At 34.8% G+C, this 18,452-nt stretch overlaps 1 protein-coding gene across 14 annotated transcripts in view; it reads left to right on the top strand.

Annotated features, from left to right (window-relative positions):
• LOC118909559 (protein FRA10AC1) overlaps positions 1-17,662 on the top strand; it is a 52,980-nt gene extending 35,318 nt beyond the window's left edge. For 10 of the 14 annotated variants that reach the window (XR_008998960.1, XM_036880128.2, XM_057506104.1 and 7 more), the window contains 4 exons: positions 71-189; positions 5,011-5,049; positions 15,273-15,351; positions 17,547-17,662. Coding sequence is in view for 13 of the 14 variants with exons in the window: in XM_036880128.2 (XP_036736023.1) it covers positions 71-189; positions 5,011-5,049; positions 15,273-15,351; positions 17,547-17,589 (280 nt within the window). In the remaining variant the exon portion in view is untranslated. Of the gene's footprint in view, positions 1-70; positions 190-5,010; positions 5,050-15,272; positions 15,357-17,546 lie in introns of those variants that run through there. The other 4 variants (XM_057506107.1, XM_057506106.1, XM_057506109.1 and 1 more) reach the window with 2 other exon arrangements.
• The last annotated feature ends 790 nt before the right edge of the window (positions 17,663-18,452 follow it).

Raw genomic sequence — 18,452 nt, 5'->3', positions numbered from 1 at the left:
CATTGGTTTTTATTTTTTGTAAAGGTCAGTTGAAAAAACTAACTTGAATTTTATATTGTTCAACATTAAGGAGAAAAGAAGTCAAGTCAAAAAAAAGAAAGGATAAAACCAAAAAAGACTGTGAAGAGTCATCACATAAAAAGCCCAGATTATCTTCTGCAGAAGAGAGCTCTAAGAAAAAGGATAAAGGTAAAAGGGATTAAGATATGACAGCTACTCACATTTCTGAACATGAAGTGTAATCGGCTATATGTCTCAAATCTAGAATTTAATTGGTGAATGCACTTAGAATTCTGTCTTACAGTAGTTGAAACTGGTTGGAGAATTTAGAATGAATTCACAGTAACTTACAGGGGGTTAGAGAATGAAGTTGTTTTGATTCATTTTTGGCAGATAGTACAATATTGTAAACAACATTCTAATTCCTTGCTTTATCAAAGGCTTGTTACCTTGAGAAGTCACTGAACATCTTGAGTTTTACTTTCCTCATGTAGGTAGGGGTGATGTGAATTCCTGGCCTCTGTACTGCTTAAATTTATTGTAGAGAATAAAATAAGGATGTAAAAGACACTTTGAACACTGTGAAATAGTAAATAAATAGTCAAATTGGCTCTAATTTAGGTAGAGTGAACCAGACTTCAATTGGGTAGGTAATGGTACCTTGAGTTATATTCAGGCCAGTGTTAACATAATACTTGGACAGGAGAGGGCTCCCTTGCTCCAGCTATGAAGATCATTAGATATGTTACATATTTATGTGCCTTTTTTTCTTGCATATCATGAAATATTCAAGCATATAGTATCACCAAGTTTTAGACTTGGTAAAATTGGTAGACAGTGAGAGGAAAATGCTATTATTCTATTTATTCTATTGTTCGTTGAGAAATGGCATTTGAAGCAAAATGCCTTTTTGTCTGTATATTAATCATTTGTCAATTCCAAAATAAATTTTAATTAAATGTGAAAATCTCATTTGAGTTTTAAAACAATTTTTATTTATACTGGTGCTAGTAAAATATTTAATATATCATATTTGAGAATTTTGTTGCATTCATTATTGTATTATATACCATTGCTACATTCATATCATAGTAATGATACTGTGCTAATTACTGTATATTCCAAATTAAAGAACTAATCCCTCCTTGTAAAAGCTTATCAGTACCTTCAAAACATAATTAGGTTGCTGGTTACTTGAGATCAGCGGTGGCATTGGACCCCTCAGATTATACAGGTATATGTGTGTGACTTCCTTAGTTCCATATTTCAGTAGATGACACCTCTGTCAACCTAAAAACTAATATCAGAAATCTGAAAATTAGCCTTGATGCCTCTTCTTTTCTCTTACTTTTAAAAAATTTGTCATTAAATCCTGTCAGTTTTACCCCCAGTGTATAAAGTTCTCTCCACCCTAGATCAGACTACCATGTTTTCTTATCTAGGTATTGCTGTGTTTCCCTTACTAGTTCTGCTACTATTTTGTCGTCTCACCCATCCTCCCTTTAATCCATTCTCCATAAAACAGTGGTTTCCTGTTGCTCTTAGAGGACAGCCAGAATCTAGGCAGAACTCAAAAGTTATATGACCTGGCAGACAAGGCTTGTCTTTCACCACCCTCTACCTCAGTTTCACACTCCACCCACGTGGCCTTCCAGTTTCCAGAAAATGCCAAACACTTTTCCATTTAGGGACTAAATAGATGATGCTTCCTCCCTTCCTAACCCCACTAGTCCCATCCTAACTTACCTTTCAGGTCTAAGTTTAAATACCACTTCCTCAGGGATCCTTTCTGACTCCATCCCTGACCATGAATCTAAATTAAGACTCCCATTCATAATGCTATCACAGCCCTGGAACTTTTCCCTCATCACACACACGATAATTACATAAAAGCCTAAGGAGGGCAGAAATTCTGTCTGCTGTGTTTGTTCCTGTATCCCCACTGCCCCACTAGCACATATTAGGCATAAATAATAAAGAATGAGAAAATGAAAGACTTTGACAACTTCAGGGATAGAAAACCAAAGCAGAGTGGAATTGAGACATCTCTTTCTTAATTTATTTTTATTCAGAGCACCTTTGATAGCAAAGAGTACAGGATATAGTTCTTTTTCCTACCTGTATGGTAGAAAGCAGAAAATCAACATTTTTGTAAACTTTTGGGAAAACTGTATAACTCTTCAATATCTTCTTATCTGGGATCATCTGGAACTAGTATGATCTTGATGTGATAGTTTCTTGCCAGACCATCTTAATTGGGCGCACGCTTGAATGGTAATTAGTAATGTTAATATCTTAGCTGCTCTTAGACTATGGTTACTCCTTCTTAAAACAATCTACGTTCTGGATTTCCTTTGTATATTTCTGGCTTCTCCTCAGCCTCTTTTAAAGACTATCAGTCAAAAGACTTCCTGCTCAGATGGACAGTGACTGTGAAGGGGTATGTGGGTGGGACTTGGTGAAGGGGGAAGCCTAGTAAACATAATGTTCTTCATGTAATTGTAGATTAATGATACCAAAATAAAATTTTTAAAAAAAGACCTCCTGCCCAGTTTTAACCCTTAGGTGTTGGAGTTGCTCAGGACTCTTAAAAACTTCTTTTCTTTCTCTCTGTTCTCCTTGTGTGATCCCATTATTCCAAGAGCTTCAGTTTACTATCATACAAATGTTAAATAATTAGATGAATGGATAGAGAATGTAAGAAAAAAGGTCAATAGCTTGACTTTGGGGACCAGTCTGCTTCAGAAGGTATGAGCAGAACAAGGTACTTAGGTGAACTGTGTTGGCAGAATGCTCAAGGTCTTACCTCTTCCACCACCACTCCATCCATAAGCTCAGTTCTTTGGAAGGCCTTTCCTGATAGCCCTCCATACAAGGTTAGTTCCCTGTTACACAATCCAGTAGCACCATGCACTTACCCTTTAGAAATACCATCACCTGTGGAATAATTTATTTATTTTCTGTTAAAGAAGGGACTGTGTGATTTGTTTAATTCTTTATTTTCAATTCCTAAGCACAGCGCTTTCTCCACATCATAGGCATTCAGTAAATGTTAGGTAAGTGGGTGATTTAGTGAAGTCAAAGCAATCTCTCATCTCTCAGTGTTTAAAGAAACATCAGAGGTCTTCCCTGGAATCATGATCAAAAGATATTCTGTGTTTTTCTTCTTTCAAAGTGTGGTTCTCTGGCATTGTCATCACTTGGAACTTGGTAGAAATGTACAACCTCCAAACCTCCCAGAGCCCCTGAATTATAGTTTCACTTTAAGTTCCTAGGAGGATTTCATATGCACAGTAAACATGTATTTTGTTCTTCTTCAGGGAAAAGGAACCCACTGCTATCCAAAATACTCCTTTACATTTCAGATGGTTGTTAGTTTTGCTACCAGGTTCTTTAACATTAACCCAAATCTACAACTTCTCTTTTTTCTAATTATGTCCTTAGGCCCCCAGAGTAAGCCTAACTTCCTAACCTGTAGTCATTTGGAAGCAGGTATGTTCATCATATAACAGAGATGACGATGGAGAGGAATATGTTTCTTTTGCTACCAGAAGCTGAGCTATGTATTTATTCACTCTCTGTGACTAGGAAATGAGGAGTGAAGAGACAGTACCATGAAACAGCTGCTGGCAGTCCAGGCCTTGGCTTTCTTGGGAGTCTTTACCCTGCAGTTCTCCCATGCTCGGCATCTGGCCTGAAAGAGGCCATTCGTGAGAGAGCTATGGCTTATGAGACTGCCTCTCCAGGGAGGTTGGAGGAACTGTTACCCTTGTTATCTGTCCTTTTTTGATTTAGAAACCTTCAGAAATATTTCCCCTGAAATCTTATTGCAGGAAACTCCGTATAATGATGTTTTTTAAAAACTATGTTAGTAGATCTTAAGTACGTTTCTTTTTGTTTCCCTCACTGGATAGCCATTGTAGAACTTAAAAAATGTTTGTTTTATGTCTTAATTTATGTGATTTTTCACTTTCTGAGAATTCATTCTTACCTGTATTTGACCTTTGAAAAAGTATTGTGAAAAATGAGAATTTATTTGTCAACTGCTTTCAGATGTTGAACATCTCCACAGATAAAATACTGGTTATATTGCAGCTAATTAATGCCTATGATGTAGAGAAAGCACTGTGCTTTTTTTTTCTAAGCAACATAATACCTTTTTTTTAACAAGTATTCATTATTTTTTTTATTATTACGGTATTATTGATATACAATCTTATGCAAGTCTTACATGAGCAACATTGTAGTTATTACATTCACCCATATTATCAAGTCCCCCTCTACATACCCCATTACAGTCCCTGTCCATCAGCGTAGTAAGATGCTATAGAGTCACTACTTGTCTTCTCTGTGCTATACTGCCTTCCCCATGCCCCCGCTACACTGTGTGTACTAACCATAATGCCCCTTAATCCCCTTCTCCCTCCCTTCTGCCTGTCCTCCCACTTCCTTTCTCTTTGGTAACCACTAGTCCCTTCTTGGAGTCTGTGAGTCCACTGCTGTTTTGTTCCTTCAGTTTTGCTTTGTTGTTATACTCCACAAATGAGTGAAATCACTTGGTGCTTGTCTTTCTCTGCCTGGCTTATTTCACTGAGCATAATACCCTCTAGCTCCATCCATCTTATTGCAAATGGTAGGATTTGTTTTCTTTTTATGGCTGAATAATATTCCATTGTGTATATGTGTATCACATCTTCTTCGTCCATTCATCTACTGATGGACACTTAGGGTGCTTCTATATCTTGGTTATTGTATATAGTGCTGCAAGTATTCATTATTTTTTAAGCTTTGTGCTAGGTATTCCAGGCTACACAAGGGCATACACTACCCCTGTCTAAAAGAAGCTAACATTTTAATTAGGGAGGTAAGTCTAAGGAATGTGAAAGATTAGAAGACAGTGAAGTGCTTTTTTCTAAGACTACAAACTAGACAATTGGCAAGAATTTTAGTTAGAGCTGCAGTTGTTGCACCAATGCAAAATGATTCTTAACAACATTGTTTTCTTTTCAGGACATTCATCGTCAAAGAAATCAGAAAACTCTGTAAATAGTAAGAATGTCTTTAATAAAAGCATATAGATTCATATTATTTGCAACTAGGATTTCCCATGAATTGTGACTTGCTCTGATGTAAATTATTTTTTGGTTTTGTACTATGTGAGAAAATCACAGAAAAAAGACCAAAAGTGTATAATTTCATCCCCAATTTGGAACATTTAAGAGTTTCTTATTTTAAGTATAAAAGGGCATAAAAATATTTTTTCAGTAAATACAATAGATACACATTTCAATTTCACATTATGGAATATGAATAAAGAAACATATGGCTGAGGTCAGGATGGAAAAAGAATTGGGGAAGTGGATTAAGAAATATTGCTTATATTGCATGAGACTGAATTTTCTCTGTCATTTGGTGATTGTGGTTGATCAAATTAAGTGTGTGGCTTGTGTATACAAAATGTTGGCAGCCGGTTGCTTCTGGTTTGTTTTTTAATAACTATGGTTTTCACCAGATTGGATCAAATTAGATTGGATTTCACTGAATATTTTATGTAAATTTTATGATTTTCCCCCATAGTAGTGCAAAAATATTTACAGTAACTCACAAAAATACGCACAATAAAATACGACTTTTAAAGGTGAAATTAGAATAATGAAAAAATAGAATAGCAAAGTAAAGCTGGAGATAAAATTAATATAGACAAATGTTTACCAGAAAGTCCTGCATAATTACAAAATTAGATCACAAATCTGTCACTCTTCCTCCAAACAGCCAAACCAAAGAAGGAAACCACTGATAGAATCCTTAATCATACCCATAGAATAATAAGCAGTGTGTTCAGTTTTTTACAGCCACAATTTTGACAGCAGATTCTCCTGTGGGCTCATAAAATGGGGCACCCATTTCTGATAGAATAGGCAGTAGCCTCATATCTCAACAGTAATACAACATTGAATTTCTTTTAAGGTCTTGCAGTAGGCTGAGGGCCTAACCAAACATAGTTGAATAGCGTATCTAATTCACTTATAATATCTGGACTTATTTTATAGAAATTCAGAAACAGAGACTTCTAGGCTTACTTGGAAATTTATACATCTAATAATTAAGATACTTTTCTGATTTTAAAGTAGTATATATTTACTGTGACAAATTCAGGAAAAAAAGTAGTGATAACTGCAAATTCCACCATCCAAATATAAACATTATTAATATTTTACAGTAATTCTTGAGGATTTTTAAGTGTTCAATATTTAGAAATTTTACATCCAGAAAAATGGAAATTTTAAGGTATTTACTGCTTGATAATTTTTTTTTACTAAGATATCACTGATATATACTCTTATGAAGGTTTCACATGAGAAACACTGTGGTTACTACATTCACCCATATTATCAAGTCCCCCCCACACCCATTTGAAGTCACTGTCCATCAGCTTAGTAAGATGCCACAGAGTCACTACTTGTTTTCTCTGTGCTATACTGTCTTCCCCATGACCCCCCAACACACACCATATGTACCAATCATAATACCCCTCCATCCCCTTCTCCCTCCCTCCCCACCCTCCCCTTTGGTAACAGCTAGTCCCCCCCTTGGAGTCTGTGAGGCTGCTGCTGTTTTGTTCCTTCAGTTTTGCTTTGTTGTTATACTCCACAAATGAGGGAAATCATTTAGTACTTGTCTTTCTCTGAGCATAATACCCTCTAGCTCCGTCCAGCTTGTTGCAGATGGTAGGATTTGTTTTCTTCTCATGGCTGAATAATACTACATTGTGTATATGTATCACATCTTCTTTATCCATTCATCCACTGATGGACACTTAGGTTGCTTCCATATCTTGGCTATTGTAAATAGTGCTGTAATAAACGTAGGGGTGCATATGTCTTTGAATCTGAGATCTTGTTTCCTTTGGATAAATACCTAGGAGTGGAATTCCTGGGTCAAATGGTATTTCTCTTTTTAGTTTTTTTTTTTGGTAGATAATTATTTTTTATTGAAAGGTAGTTGACACACAGTATTACATTACATTAGTTTCAGGTGTACAACATAGTGATTCAACATTTATGTACTTGATAATTCTAGGTACCAGCTATCACCATACCAAGTTGTTACAATATTTTGACAATATTCCTTATGCTATACATTACATCCTGGTTACTTATTTATTTTACCATTGGAAGTGTGTACTTTTTTTGTTTTTTTTTTTGTTTGTGAGGGCATCTCTCATATTTATTGATCAAATGGTTGTTAACAACAATAAAATTCTGTATAGGGGAGTTAATGCTCAATACATCTTTTTAGTTTTTTGAGGAACTTCCATATTGCTTTCCACAATGGTTGAACTAATTTACATTCCTGCCAGCAGTATAGTGTAGAAGGGTTCCCCTTTCTCTGCATCCTTGCCAGCATTTGTTGGTGCTTGTCTTTTAGATGGTGGCCATCCTAACTGGTGTGAGGTGATATCTCATTGTGGTTTTAATTTACATTTCCCTGATAATTAGTGATAAGGAGCATCTTTTCATGTGCCTGTTGGCCATCTGGATTTCTTCTTTGGAGAATTGTCTGTTCATATCCTCCGCCCATTTTCTTATTGGGTGATTTGCTTTTTGGGTGTTGAGGTGTGTGAGTTCTTTATATATTTTGGATGTTAATCCCTTGTTGGATTTTGTTGTTTATGAATATATTCTTCCATACTGTAGGATGCCTTTTTGTTCTGCTGATAGTGTCCTTTGCTGTACAGAAGCTTTTTAGTTTGATGTAGTCCCATTTGTTCATTTTTGCTTTTGTTTCCCTTGCTCAAGCAAGTGTGTTCATGAAAAAGTTTCTTACGTTTATATTCAAGAGAGTTTTGCCTATGTTTTCTTCTAAGAGTTTTGTGGTTTCATGACTTACATTCAGGTCTTTGATCCATACACTTATGTGTATGGAGTTAGACAATAATCCAGTTTCATTCTCTTGCATTTAGCTGTCAGGTTTTGCCAACACCAGTTGGTGAAGAGGCTGTCATTTCCCCATTGTATATCCATGGCTCCTTTATCGTATATTAATTGACCATATATGCTTGGTTTGAATCTGGGCTCTCTATTCTGTTCCATTGATCTACATTCTTGTGCCAGTACCAAATTGTCTTGATTACTGTGGCTTTGTAGTAGAGCTTGAAGTCAGGGAGCGTAATACTCCAGCTTTATTCTTCTTTCTCAGGATTGCTTTGGCTATTTGGGGTCTTTTGTGGTTCCATATGAATTTTAGAACTATTTACTCTAGTTCATTGAAGAATGCCATTGGTATTTGGATAGGGATTGCACTGAATCTATATATTGCTTTAGGCAAGATGGCCATTTTGACAATATTAATTCTTCCTATCCATGAGAATGGGATGTATTGCCTTTTATTGGTATCTTCTTTAATTGCTCTCAAGAGTATTTTGTAGTTTTCAGGGTATACGTCTTTCACCTCCTTGCTTAGGTTTATTCATAGGTATTTTATTCTTTTTGATGCAATTTTGAATGGAATTGTTTTCCTAATTTCTCTTTCTCCTAGTTCATCATTAGTGTATATGAATGCAACAGATTTCTGTGTATTAATTTTGTATCCTGCAACTTTGCTGATTTCAGCTATTCATTCTAGTAGTTTTTGGGTGGATTTTTTATGTACAATGTCATGTCATCTGCAAACAATCACAGTTTAACTTCCTTACCAATCTGGATGCCTTTTATTTCTTTGTGTTGTCTGATTGCCATGGCTAGGACCTCCAGTACTATGTTGAATAAAAGTGGATACACAGTGGGCATTCTTGTCTTGTTCCCGATCTTAAAGGAAAAGCGTTCAGCTTTTCTGCTGTTGAGTATGATATTGGCTATGGATTTGTCATACATGGCCTTTATTATGTTGAGGTACTTGCCCTCTATACACATTTTGTTGAGAGTTTTTAACATGAATGAACGTTGAATTCTATCAAATGCTTTTTCAGCATCTATGGAGATGATCATGTGGTTTTTGTCCTTCTTTTTGTTGATGTGGTGTGATATTGATGGATTCTCGAATATTATACCATCCTTGCATCCCTGGAATAAATCCTACTTGATCATGATGGATGATCTTTTTGATGTATTTTTGAATTCGTTTGCTAATATTTTGTTGAGTATTTTTGCATCTATGTGCATCAAGGATATTGGTCTGTAACTTCCTTTATTGTGGTGTCCTTGTCTTATTTTGGTATTAGAGTGAATCTGGCCTCACAGAATGAGTTTGTAAGTATTCCCTCCTCTTCTACTTTTTGGAAAACTTTAAGGAGGATGGGTATTAGGTCTTCACTAAATGTTTGATAAATTTCAGCAGTGAAGCCATCTGGCCTAAGGGTTTTGTTCTTAGGTAGTTTTTTTATTACCAATTCAATTTCGTTGCTGGTAATTGGTCTGTTCAGATTTTCTGTTTCTTCCTGGGTCAGTCTTGGAAGGTTGTATTTTTCTAGAAAGTTGTCCATTTCTTCTAGGTCATCCAATTTGTTAGCATATAATTTTTCACAGTATTCTCTAATAATTCTTTGTATTTCTGTAGCGTCCGTAGTGATTTTTCCCTTCTCATTTCTGATTCTTTTTATGTGTGTAGACTCTCTTTTTTTCTTGATAAGTCTGGCGAGGGGTTTATGTATTTTGTTAATTTTCTCGAAGAACCAGCTCCTGCTTTCATTGATTCTATTGTTTTAGTCTTCTTGATTTTATTTATTTCTGCTCTAATCTTTATTATGTCCCTCCTATTGACTTTGGGCCTCATTTTTTCTTCTTTTTCTAGTTTCATTAATTGTGAATATAGACTATTCATATAGGATTGTTCTTTTTTCCTGAGGTAAGCCTGTATTGCAATATTATTCCCTCTTAGCACATCCTTTGCTGTATCTCACAGATTTTGTAGTGTTACTGTTGTCATTTATCTCCATATATTGATTTTGCTTGATCTCTGTTTTTATTTGGTCATAGATCCATTGATTATTTAGGAGCACGTTGTTAAGCCTCCATGTGTTTGTGGACTTGTCTGTTTTCTTTGCATAATTTATTTCTAGTTTCATTCCTTTGTGGTCTGAGAAGCTGGTTGGTACAATTTCGATCCTTCTGAATTTACTGAGGCTCTTTTTGTGGCTTAGTGTATGATCTGTCCTTGAAAATGTTCTATGTGCACTTGAGAAGAATGTGTATCCTGCTGCTTTTGGGTGGGGTTTTCTGTAGATATCTGTTAGGTCCCTCTGTTCTAACGTGTTGTTCAGGGCCTCTGTCTCCTTACTTATTTTCTGTCTGGTTGATCTGTCCTTTGGAGTGAGTGGTGTGTTGAAGTCTCCTAAAATGAATGTATTACATTCTATTTCCCCCTTTAATTCTGTTAGTATTTGTTTCACTCCTATGTTGGGTGCATAGATATTTATAATGGCTATATTCTCTTGTTGGACTGACCCCTTTATCATTATGAAATGTCCTTCTTTGTCTCTTGTTACTTTGAAGTCTATTCCATCTGATACAAGTACTGTAATACCTGCTTTTTTCTCCCTATTAGTTGCATGAAATATCTTTTTCCATCCCTTCACTTTTAGTCTGTGTATGTCTTTGGGTTTGAAGTGAGTCTCTTGTAGGAAGCGTACAGTTGGGTCTTATTTTTTATCCATTCAGTGACTCTGTGTCTTTTGATTGTTGCATCCAGACCATTTACATTTAGGGTGGTTAACGATATATATGTACTTATTGCCATTGCAGACTTTAGATTCCTGGTTACCAAAGGTTCAAGGGTAGCTTCTTTACTATCTAACAGTCTAACTTAACTCACTTAGTATGCCATTACAAACACAATCTAAAGGTTCTTTTTTTTTCTTCCTTTTTCTTCCTCCTCCATTCTTTATATATTAGGCATCATATTCTGTACTCTTTGTCTATCTCTTGACTTTGGGGGTAGTTGATTTAATTTTGCATTACTTAGTAATTAATTGATCTACTTTCTTTACTGTGGTTTTATTTTATCTGGTGACAGCTATTTAGCCTTAGGAACACTTCCATCTATATTACTGCTTGAAAATTTAATGGAGAGCGAGATATCAGAGGCATTCCTGTAGTTTAGGAATACAACATAGTCCTCATAAATTATTTTGCTCATACCAGTTTTGTTTTCAACATATTTGAAAGCACTGACATGTCCTTTCTCCACATTTTATCAGTAGTTCCTTCTCCTAAATTAGGTGAGGTTTAGTGACAATTTCTAGAACATAGCCAGACGTGATACTGATAGATTTACACTATTTGGTGATAAAGTAGTAAAAATGTACTTCTTTAAAAAGGATACATAGGTTAAAGTGGGTAATTTCATTTTAGTTTTTATATGCTTAATAATACACATTGCAATGAGAGGTGTGAAAGCCTATACAATATAGAAAAAAATACTGCTCTTTTACAGTTCCAGTTTCTCATTAATAAAAAATCCTTTGGGAAGTGTCTTGATTTACTCACATACTCATTTTTTCAGTTCCTCTTCCTTCCTTCTCCCTCCCACTCACCTACCCACAGCCCTCTTGATCCTCCCTCATCTCCCAGAAATAGCCCCAAGTTTCTTCTCAGCTAGGTGAAACTTACAGTAGTAGGGAGGGAAGAATACTGAATCCAGTCTGAAGAACCTCTACCTTAGTTTGGTTCTTGAAGAAGCAAATTATCCTCCTCAAGGTGACCTGTCATGTTTGGCAACCAGAAAGCCATTTACTTTAGTGAGTAGGAGATAGACACCTTGTTAAGGCATGCCAAACCCAGATATCCTCTCCCATGGTCAGTGATCTGTCTTGAATGGTCTTGGTGATTTCAGAATTCAAATTTTGTTATTTCTATCTTTCATTTGCATTTGGATAATATTTAGTTACCCTTTATCCCCCTTTAACATATGGATTTTTAAAACAAAATCCATGGGGGAAAAAATTTTAACTTGGATTTGTTGATTGCTTACTCTGTGGCCAAAATGAAAGTAGGTTAGTGCTAATCTTTATAATGAGCATATAATACCCCATTTTGCAGATAAGGGAATCAAGACCCAGAGAATTTATATAAATTTCCTAAGGTTTAATAGTTTGTTAATGTCAGAGCTGGAATTAAAATTAGGTTTAAAACTCCAAAGTCTATGCCCTTATACCTGTCATCAATAACTGTTCAGCAGTGAATCAAATGTAAGTCTTCTCTTTAGACCCCAACTTTGGCAGATTCTTTATACAAATCCACACTAAATTATTTGATCTATGTCTCAGTTCTCTTTGTAAAATGGATATAAAGAGACTTAGCTTCATTGGATTATTGTCAGAGTCAAATGAGGTAATATACATGTAAAACACATTTGTCACAAACTAAGTCCTTAATAGTCTTTAGTTATTATTGCTGTCAGAGAAAAGAAAAATACCAGAAATTAAAAATTAAAGGATTCTGTGTTCTCTAGAATTAGTCCAATCAAAAGTTAAGCCTGTCAAAATCTGACCTGTGCATTTTTTTCATCATAATTGGAGACTTGCCACTTTGTCAGTGGACCAGGTTATTTAGGTACTATACAATGTCAAGAAAAACCAAGATGCTCTCGTTCTTCAAGGCATATAGAGAAAATTTTAGGCGGTTTGCTTCACATTCTAAAAGGAACATGAAAACTTAAAACGGGTCAAGAACAGAGTAACCAAGATGTCGACAGAGCTTGAAATTGTGTCATAAGGAGAAGGTTGAAGGAACTGTAGATTTGAGCTGGGGTAAAAAGTGGATGGGAGGGAAGGTATAAGGAGGTGGGCATGGAAACTAGATATTTTCAGAAGTGATACTAAACAAGATAGAGGCTGTGGATAAAAATTAGCCAAAAGCAGATTTTTGCCAGAATTTAAGGAAAAACTTGTCAATTAGAACTATCTGAAGCAAGGAAGGGGGACTGGGTTGCTTCCAGAAGTAGTGAGGTTTTCAAGCAGAGATTGGACAGTCACTTGTTGTTGGAGTGTTTAAATAAGGGATCCATTCGTTAGATAAGGGTTGGATTAAAGACCTCCAATATTCCCTTCGAACACAGAGTCAGTGACCTAAATTCTGACCCCCGGTAATTCCTGCATAGATTTGACATTGATGCGAAAACATCATTTTGAATTGCCCATTCTTCTCATTGTTATTTCCTTAGCAATACCTCCCACCTCTAGTAGGTTATAACAATTATAGGAATGGTTTGTAGTTATTATTGTCACCATTAGAGAACTAGAATATTATAGAACCATAGGGTTGTAAGGGACCTTAAAGGTCATGTAGTCCAATTTTGGAGATTTGATTCTCTAAGGATATTTGACACTTTTTCAGCATGTGCTCTTTCAGAGTTATTTTATTATATTATTCTAAACTGATTTTATTTTAGGAAAACTGGATTGTCTGGTATTAGAAAACTGGTATAGGAAAGCTGGCATGTGGGAATTATTTTTGAGAGGGAACAAGAGAACAGGTGGTTGTAAGGCCTTTTGAAATTAGCTGCCCACTTTCAAAGGCCTTGTAGATTTTTTTCTCTGACATCAGTAGCAGGGTAGCACGATAGTGATGTTTATTATGCCTGATTAGTTTTTCTGTGCTTTATTTATCTCATGTCAGTGAATTTTCATAAAAATAAAGAGTAGAAGACTTATATTCTTTCTTCTCTCATATTACTTTGGGACACTGCAGTTCCATTGCTGGCTGTCACTAAGCAGGAATCTTGTTCCCAAGGCTTTTATAACTTTATCATCTTTGTATGTAGATAATTAGAAATATAACCACTACCACTACTACCACCCCCACCCCCCACTTTCTTCCCCCGTTTTTGTTAGAATTTGTGCCAGAATAGATTCAGTTAGGACCAAAGTCCAGACACACATGCTGATTCAAGGACCAAAGTCCAACAGGTAAAAGGCTAGAACCACTGTGGCAAATCAATGCTGTTTTATTTTTGTGTTGTGTGTAAGGGACATTCTGTATTGACAGGCTGAATGTGTCTCATTTCTTTTTTAGACTAACAGTCATTACTGGAGACAAATCACTTGCTAATGTAAATAATTTGTGGTATATAATTTTATTGCATCATAATACAGTTTTCTGTATTTGATCATTTTGACTAATATAGGGTGATTCATTTGAAACGTGTCTGTTTTGTGTTTTTAAAATAGAAGTATCTTTATTGTTTTTACTGATTTTTAAAGGCAATACATGGTCATTGTTTAAAATTTTTTAAATTTGGAAATGCTTAAAGCAGAAAGTGAAATTATCCCAGGCCCATGGGGTAATATAGTCACTGTTAAGTTTGGTTGGTCCTTACAAACTTATTTATATACATAACATATATAGCACTGTATATAATATTATGTAGATCTATATAATGTTTTAACCATAAATTGGATTATATTACTCATGCTTTCTCTAACTTACTGTATTTACTAACTTACTAATTTGATATAGCGCAGATGTTATCCATGGTAATATATATAGACATACTAAGATTTATATAGCTGTGTAGTATTCATTTAATAAATCCTTCATCCCTAACTTGTGGGGATTTTGGTTGTTTCCTTTTGTTGTTGTTATGCAATGAATATTTTGTACATATATCTGAGGTGTTTATTCTAAGTAAACAGTTGAACTCCTAAAAGCAGCATTGCTGGTCAAAAGGTATATTACATTTTAAACTGACATGTGTTGCCAGATTTTCCTCAAGAAAAAGGTTTACAGAATTTTTTATCTTAACATTGTATGAGAATGGCTGTTTCTTCATTGAAACAGGCTTCTTATGAGTGTAATCAGCATTAATTTTTTAAAAATTCTGACAAACATATTTTCATAATTTAGCTTGTCCTAATGCTAGTTCAGTTCTCTTGATGTCTTGATCCTAATATAAATTACTCTCTACAGAAATCTTAACTTTCATCTCTTATGTATTAACAATAAAAAGAAGTAGCTAAATCAAAGACAGATATATTTTAAGAGATAATTCCATTATGAGTTAATATAGGAATTGTGACTTTCTCAGTGTAACTTAGAGAAGTTTCCCGTAGACATTTAAATCCTTGATCTTTTTGCTGAGACTCTTTGGTATACCTCAGCTTATTTATTTATAAAAAGAATTTATTGGTCCAGAAGAGTAAATTAAATTTCCGTAGCCATAAAAGTTGAAGCTAAATTTCAGTTAAATCTGAAGTTAATTTAATTTCATTGGTAGCTAGTTCAAAATGTGTTTTAAATATAATACTCACATTTTTAAAAATTTCTTTTCATGAACAGGAAGCTCTGATGAGGAAGAAGGTACTTTGGAATCTGAACTTTGGAAGGGCCCACTACCAGAAACAGATGAAAAATCACAGTAAGTCCTGATATTAATAGGTAATGTATACCTTTTATATCAATTTAGGAAGCCATTCTTGATAACAGTTAATGAAAAAACTTAGCATCATGAATGTCTGTTTAATGCTAAGTGCCACCTAGCTTGGTAAGGTCAGAGTTTATTCTCAGCCATTGTTTGTGATCATAAACTACCAACTTGTCCAGCTTCCTCTTGGTAAGTAAATCCTTTCTCAGCTTACCTTAATAGACAGCCCTCTGGTCTTTGTTTAGATTCTTTCAGAGAAGGGCTGTTTACTAGCTTCCAGAGCAGCCTGTCCATGATACTCTGATTATCATAAACCTGTACAGGGAAGTTCTTTGAAGGTATATACAGGTGTAAAAGTTTACTTGCCTAGACTCACCTTAGCCCCAAAGACAGATAAGTCAGTGTGTGCATTGTTTCCTGCTGTGGACTGGAAGAGCTATCTAGATGTGGGCTGGAATATTACCAGCTCTTGTCATATATTGGGAATGTTTACCACTTGCTTGATCTGTTAAAAGGGAATAAATTAATACCTACTACATAAAACTTATTGTGAAGATTTAATGAAATAAAGAATGTAAAGCTTCTGATATAATACCTGCCAATACAGGAAGAGCTATAGTCTCATTTTGTTAGTTGCTAGTCATATTAGTTCATAATAGAAAAAGACATATTGAATCAATCATAATTTACTTATTTAAGCTGATTATAAAACATCTTGCTAATTATATGGTATATTCTCAGTGTAATAGAATTCAGGTGTATTGGAAAGAGTTTTTTTTTTTTAAGTAAGATTTTTTTTCCTGTGACTTTAACCATTTTTCTTAGCCAAATGAACAGATTATAAAGTGACCCATATAGTCAGTATAGCTCAGATTATAAAAAAGTTATTGCTGTAAATAAAACACTGCTATCCTAGTTATAACTATTAACTGAAATTTCAACCATATAACTTTCCTTTCAAGAGCTTTATAGCTAAAAATGACAGACTAAGTCTTAGAGTTGACTTAGACTAAGTTGACTAAGTCACCTCCTTTTTTAGACTTTTGAGATACATGAGTAAATTCTAAGAAGGCTGCATATTCCAAAACTCTGTGTCTTATAGAAATTTGACATTGATCAAGTAGTGATCATTTAAAGCAACACAGAAATTCAGCTAATTTCTTACATTTAATTTCTTTCTACAATTAAAAAAAAAAATTCTGCATTGTGCTGTCATGCCAGGGAAAAGATATAGCAGCATGGGTATTACCAAATAGCCAATAATTCTTAAATCAACTTTCTGATTCTATTATGAATTACTTTTTAATTTGAACGTGGTTGTGATGGATTTATGCATTCACAATTTTTTAAAACCAAATGATGGAGTCCCGCTGTGAATCTCTTAATCTAAAAGAACATTTTCTAAAGAGACTGGTAGACTTAATTTGACTCTCTTTTCCCAAAAGAAAGAAAGTAACTGTGCATACATTTAATCCTCACAGCAACTCTTTGAGAAGATATAATGTTTTCCATTTTATAGATAAGGACCTGAGCCCAAAGAAGTTAAGTAACTGGTCTACCAAACTTACAAGTGACAGAGCTGGGACTTAAACAATGACCTGAAAATCTGTGCTACTTCTACTATACCACTGGGACTCCCAGAACTAATACTTATTTAGTACTCTAAAAGTTTCATATTATTTTGACACATTATAATTTCATACCTCCTTTCACAGTTCTGTTGTTTTAGACATGATTTCTACTGCTACAAATACATATTGAGTATTCTTAGAGTGATGAAAACCTGCAGCCTAAGCATATTTCCCCCATTCCTATGAGTAAGACTTGTTTTTCATTCATTTCTTGATCAAACTATAACTTGAAATGAGAATGAACGGAGAAGTTATAAAGGCAACCAAAAAAGTAAAGAGAATCAATGATGTTTCACAAAGTATCTTAGGTAATAAATACATTTAGGGAGCGGTACCAACATATGAAACATTTTAAATTAAAGAATGTAGGTATAGTTATGATTTTTCTAGAAGCTAAGAATTATTCGATGGCTGAATCATGAAATATATTGATCTATAAGAATCAGCAAATGTGTTGAAGTAAAATATTTTATTTTTATTAATCTCATATAATGTGTCACCTAGTAACTTTTTTCACTAACTGTTGATTTTAATCACTTTGTGTGCTTTTTTTAATAGGGAAGAAGAATTTGATGATTATTTTCAAGATTTATTTCTGTAGACGGAAGACAGGAGCCTACATTCCTTAATGTGGAAGTACACTTGGAAATTCTTGATAAAAGTTTTATCTGTAAGTTGCAGCTTGAGTGGTTTGTCTTTGGAAATAATCACCTAGCTACTCTCTGGATGTCATATGCTTTGGAAGATTTTTAGTTCTGTTGAAGACATGTTTCTCCATCCTGTATGTATCTTTTCACTTGCTTATCAACAACTCTGTTCTGTGTGTAGCTCCTAGAGGCTGGAGCTAGTACACTGCAGAGATTCCATTGTTCTTATATTTTGTAGGGCTTTTTCCCCCTACTAGTTCATATTTATCTTCCCTTGCCTCAGTTAGCTTAAATTATTAGGATTATTGGAGTCTCACAAAACTCATAATGTAGATTAGGTATATCTTCAACTTCTTTCCTTTCCTTTGATAGACTGGCCACCCCTCTTTAAGCACCTGTGTTTCTGTTACCACCTGTTTCTAATTGCCTTTTTTTTTTTTGCTTACCTTTTTCTTGCTTCCTTCTCACCTCTCCCACTTAATGGAGTTTGTTATAATAAAATTTGACTTCCCAGTATGTGGGGAATTTATTATAAAGTAAATTGATATCACAGGGGGCCAAATGAGATCCCAGTAATCTAAAACAGTGGATGTGTTCACAAAAGTTGACTCTCTGGTGGAGATTATGCAATAAGATAATTTAACTTAATATGACTGTGTATACAGAGCTTGTTTCAGATGCACATGTGGGTAGTCTTATATGCAGGGATATGTTACAGAAGGTAGCTTCTTAATTTGTGGGTCCATACCCCCAAGAGTCAGTGGATTGGCTTAAAGACATCTAAGCCCATCTATGTGTAAATGTTTGTGATTATGTG

Source organism: Manis pentadactyla, chromosome 8 (genome assembly GCF_030020395.1).
Source record: "Manis pentadactyla isolate mManPen7 chromosome 8, mManPen7.hap1, whole genome shotgun sequence".
Lineage (NCBI taxonomy): Eukaryota > Metazoa > Chordata > Mammalia > Pholidota > Manidae > Manis > Manis pentadactyla.
The sequence above is the reverse complement of the archived record's forward strand: the minus strand, read 5'-3'. Positions and strand labels throughout refer to the sequence as shown.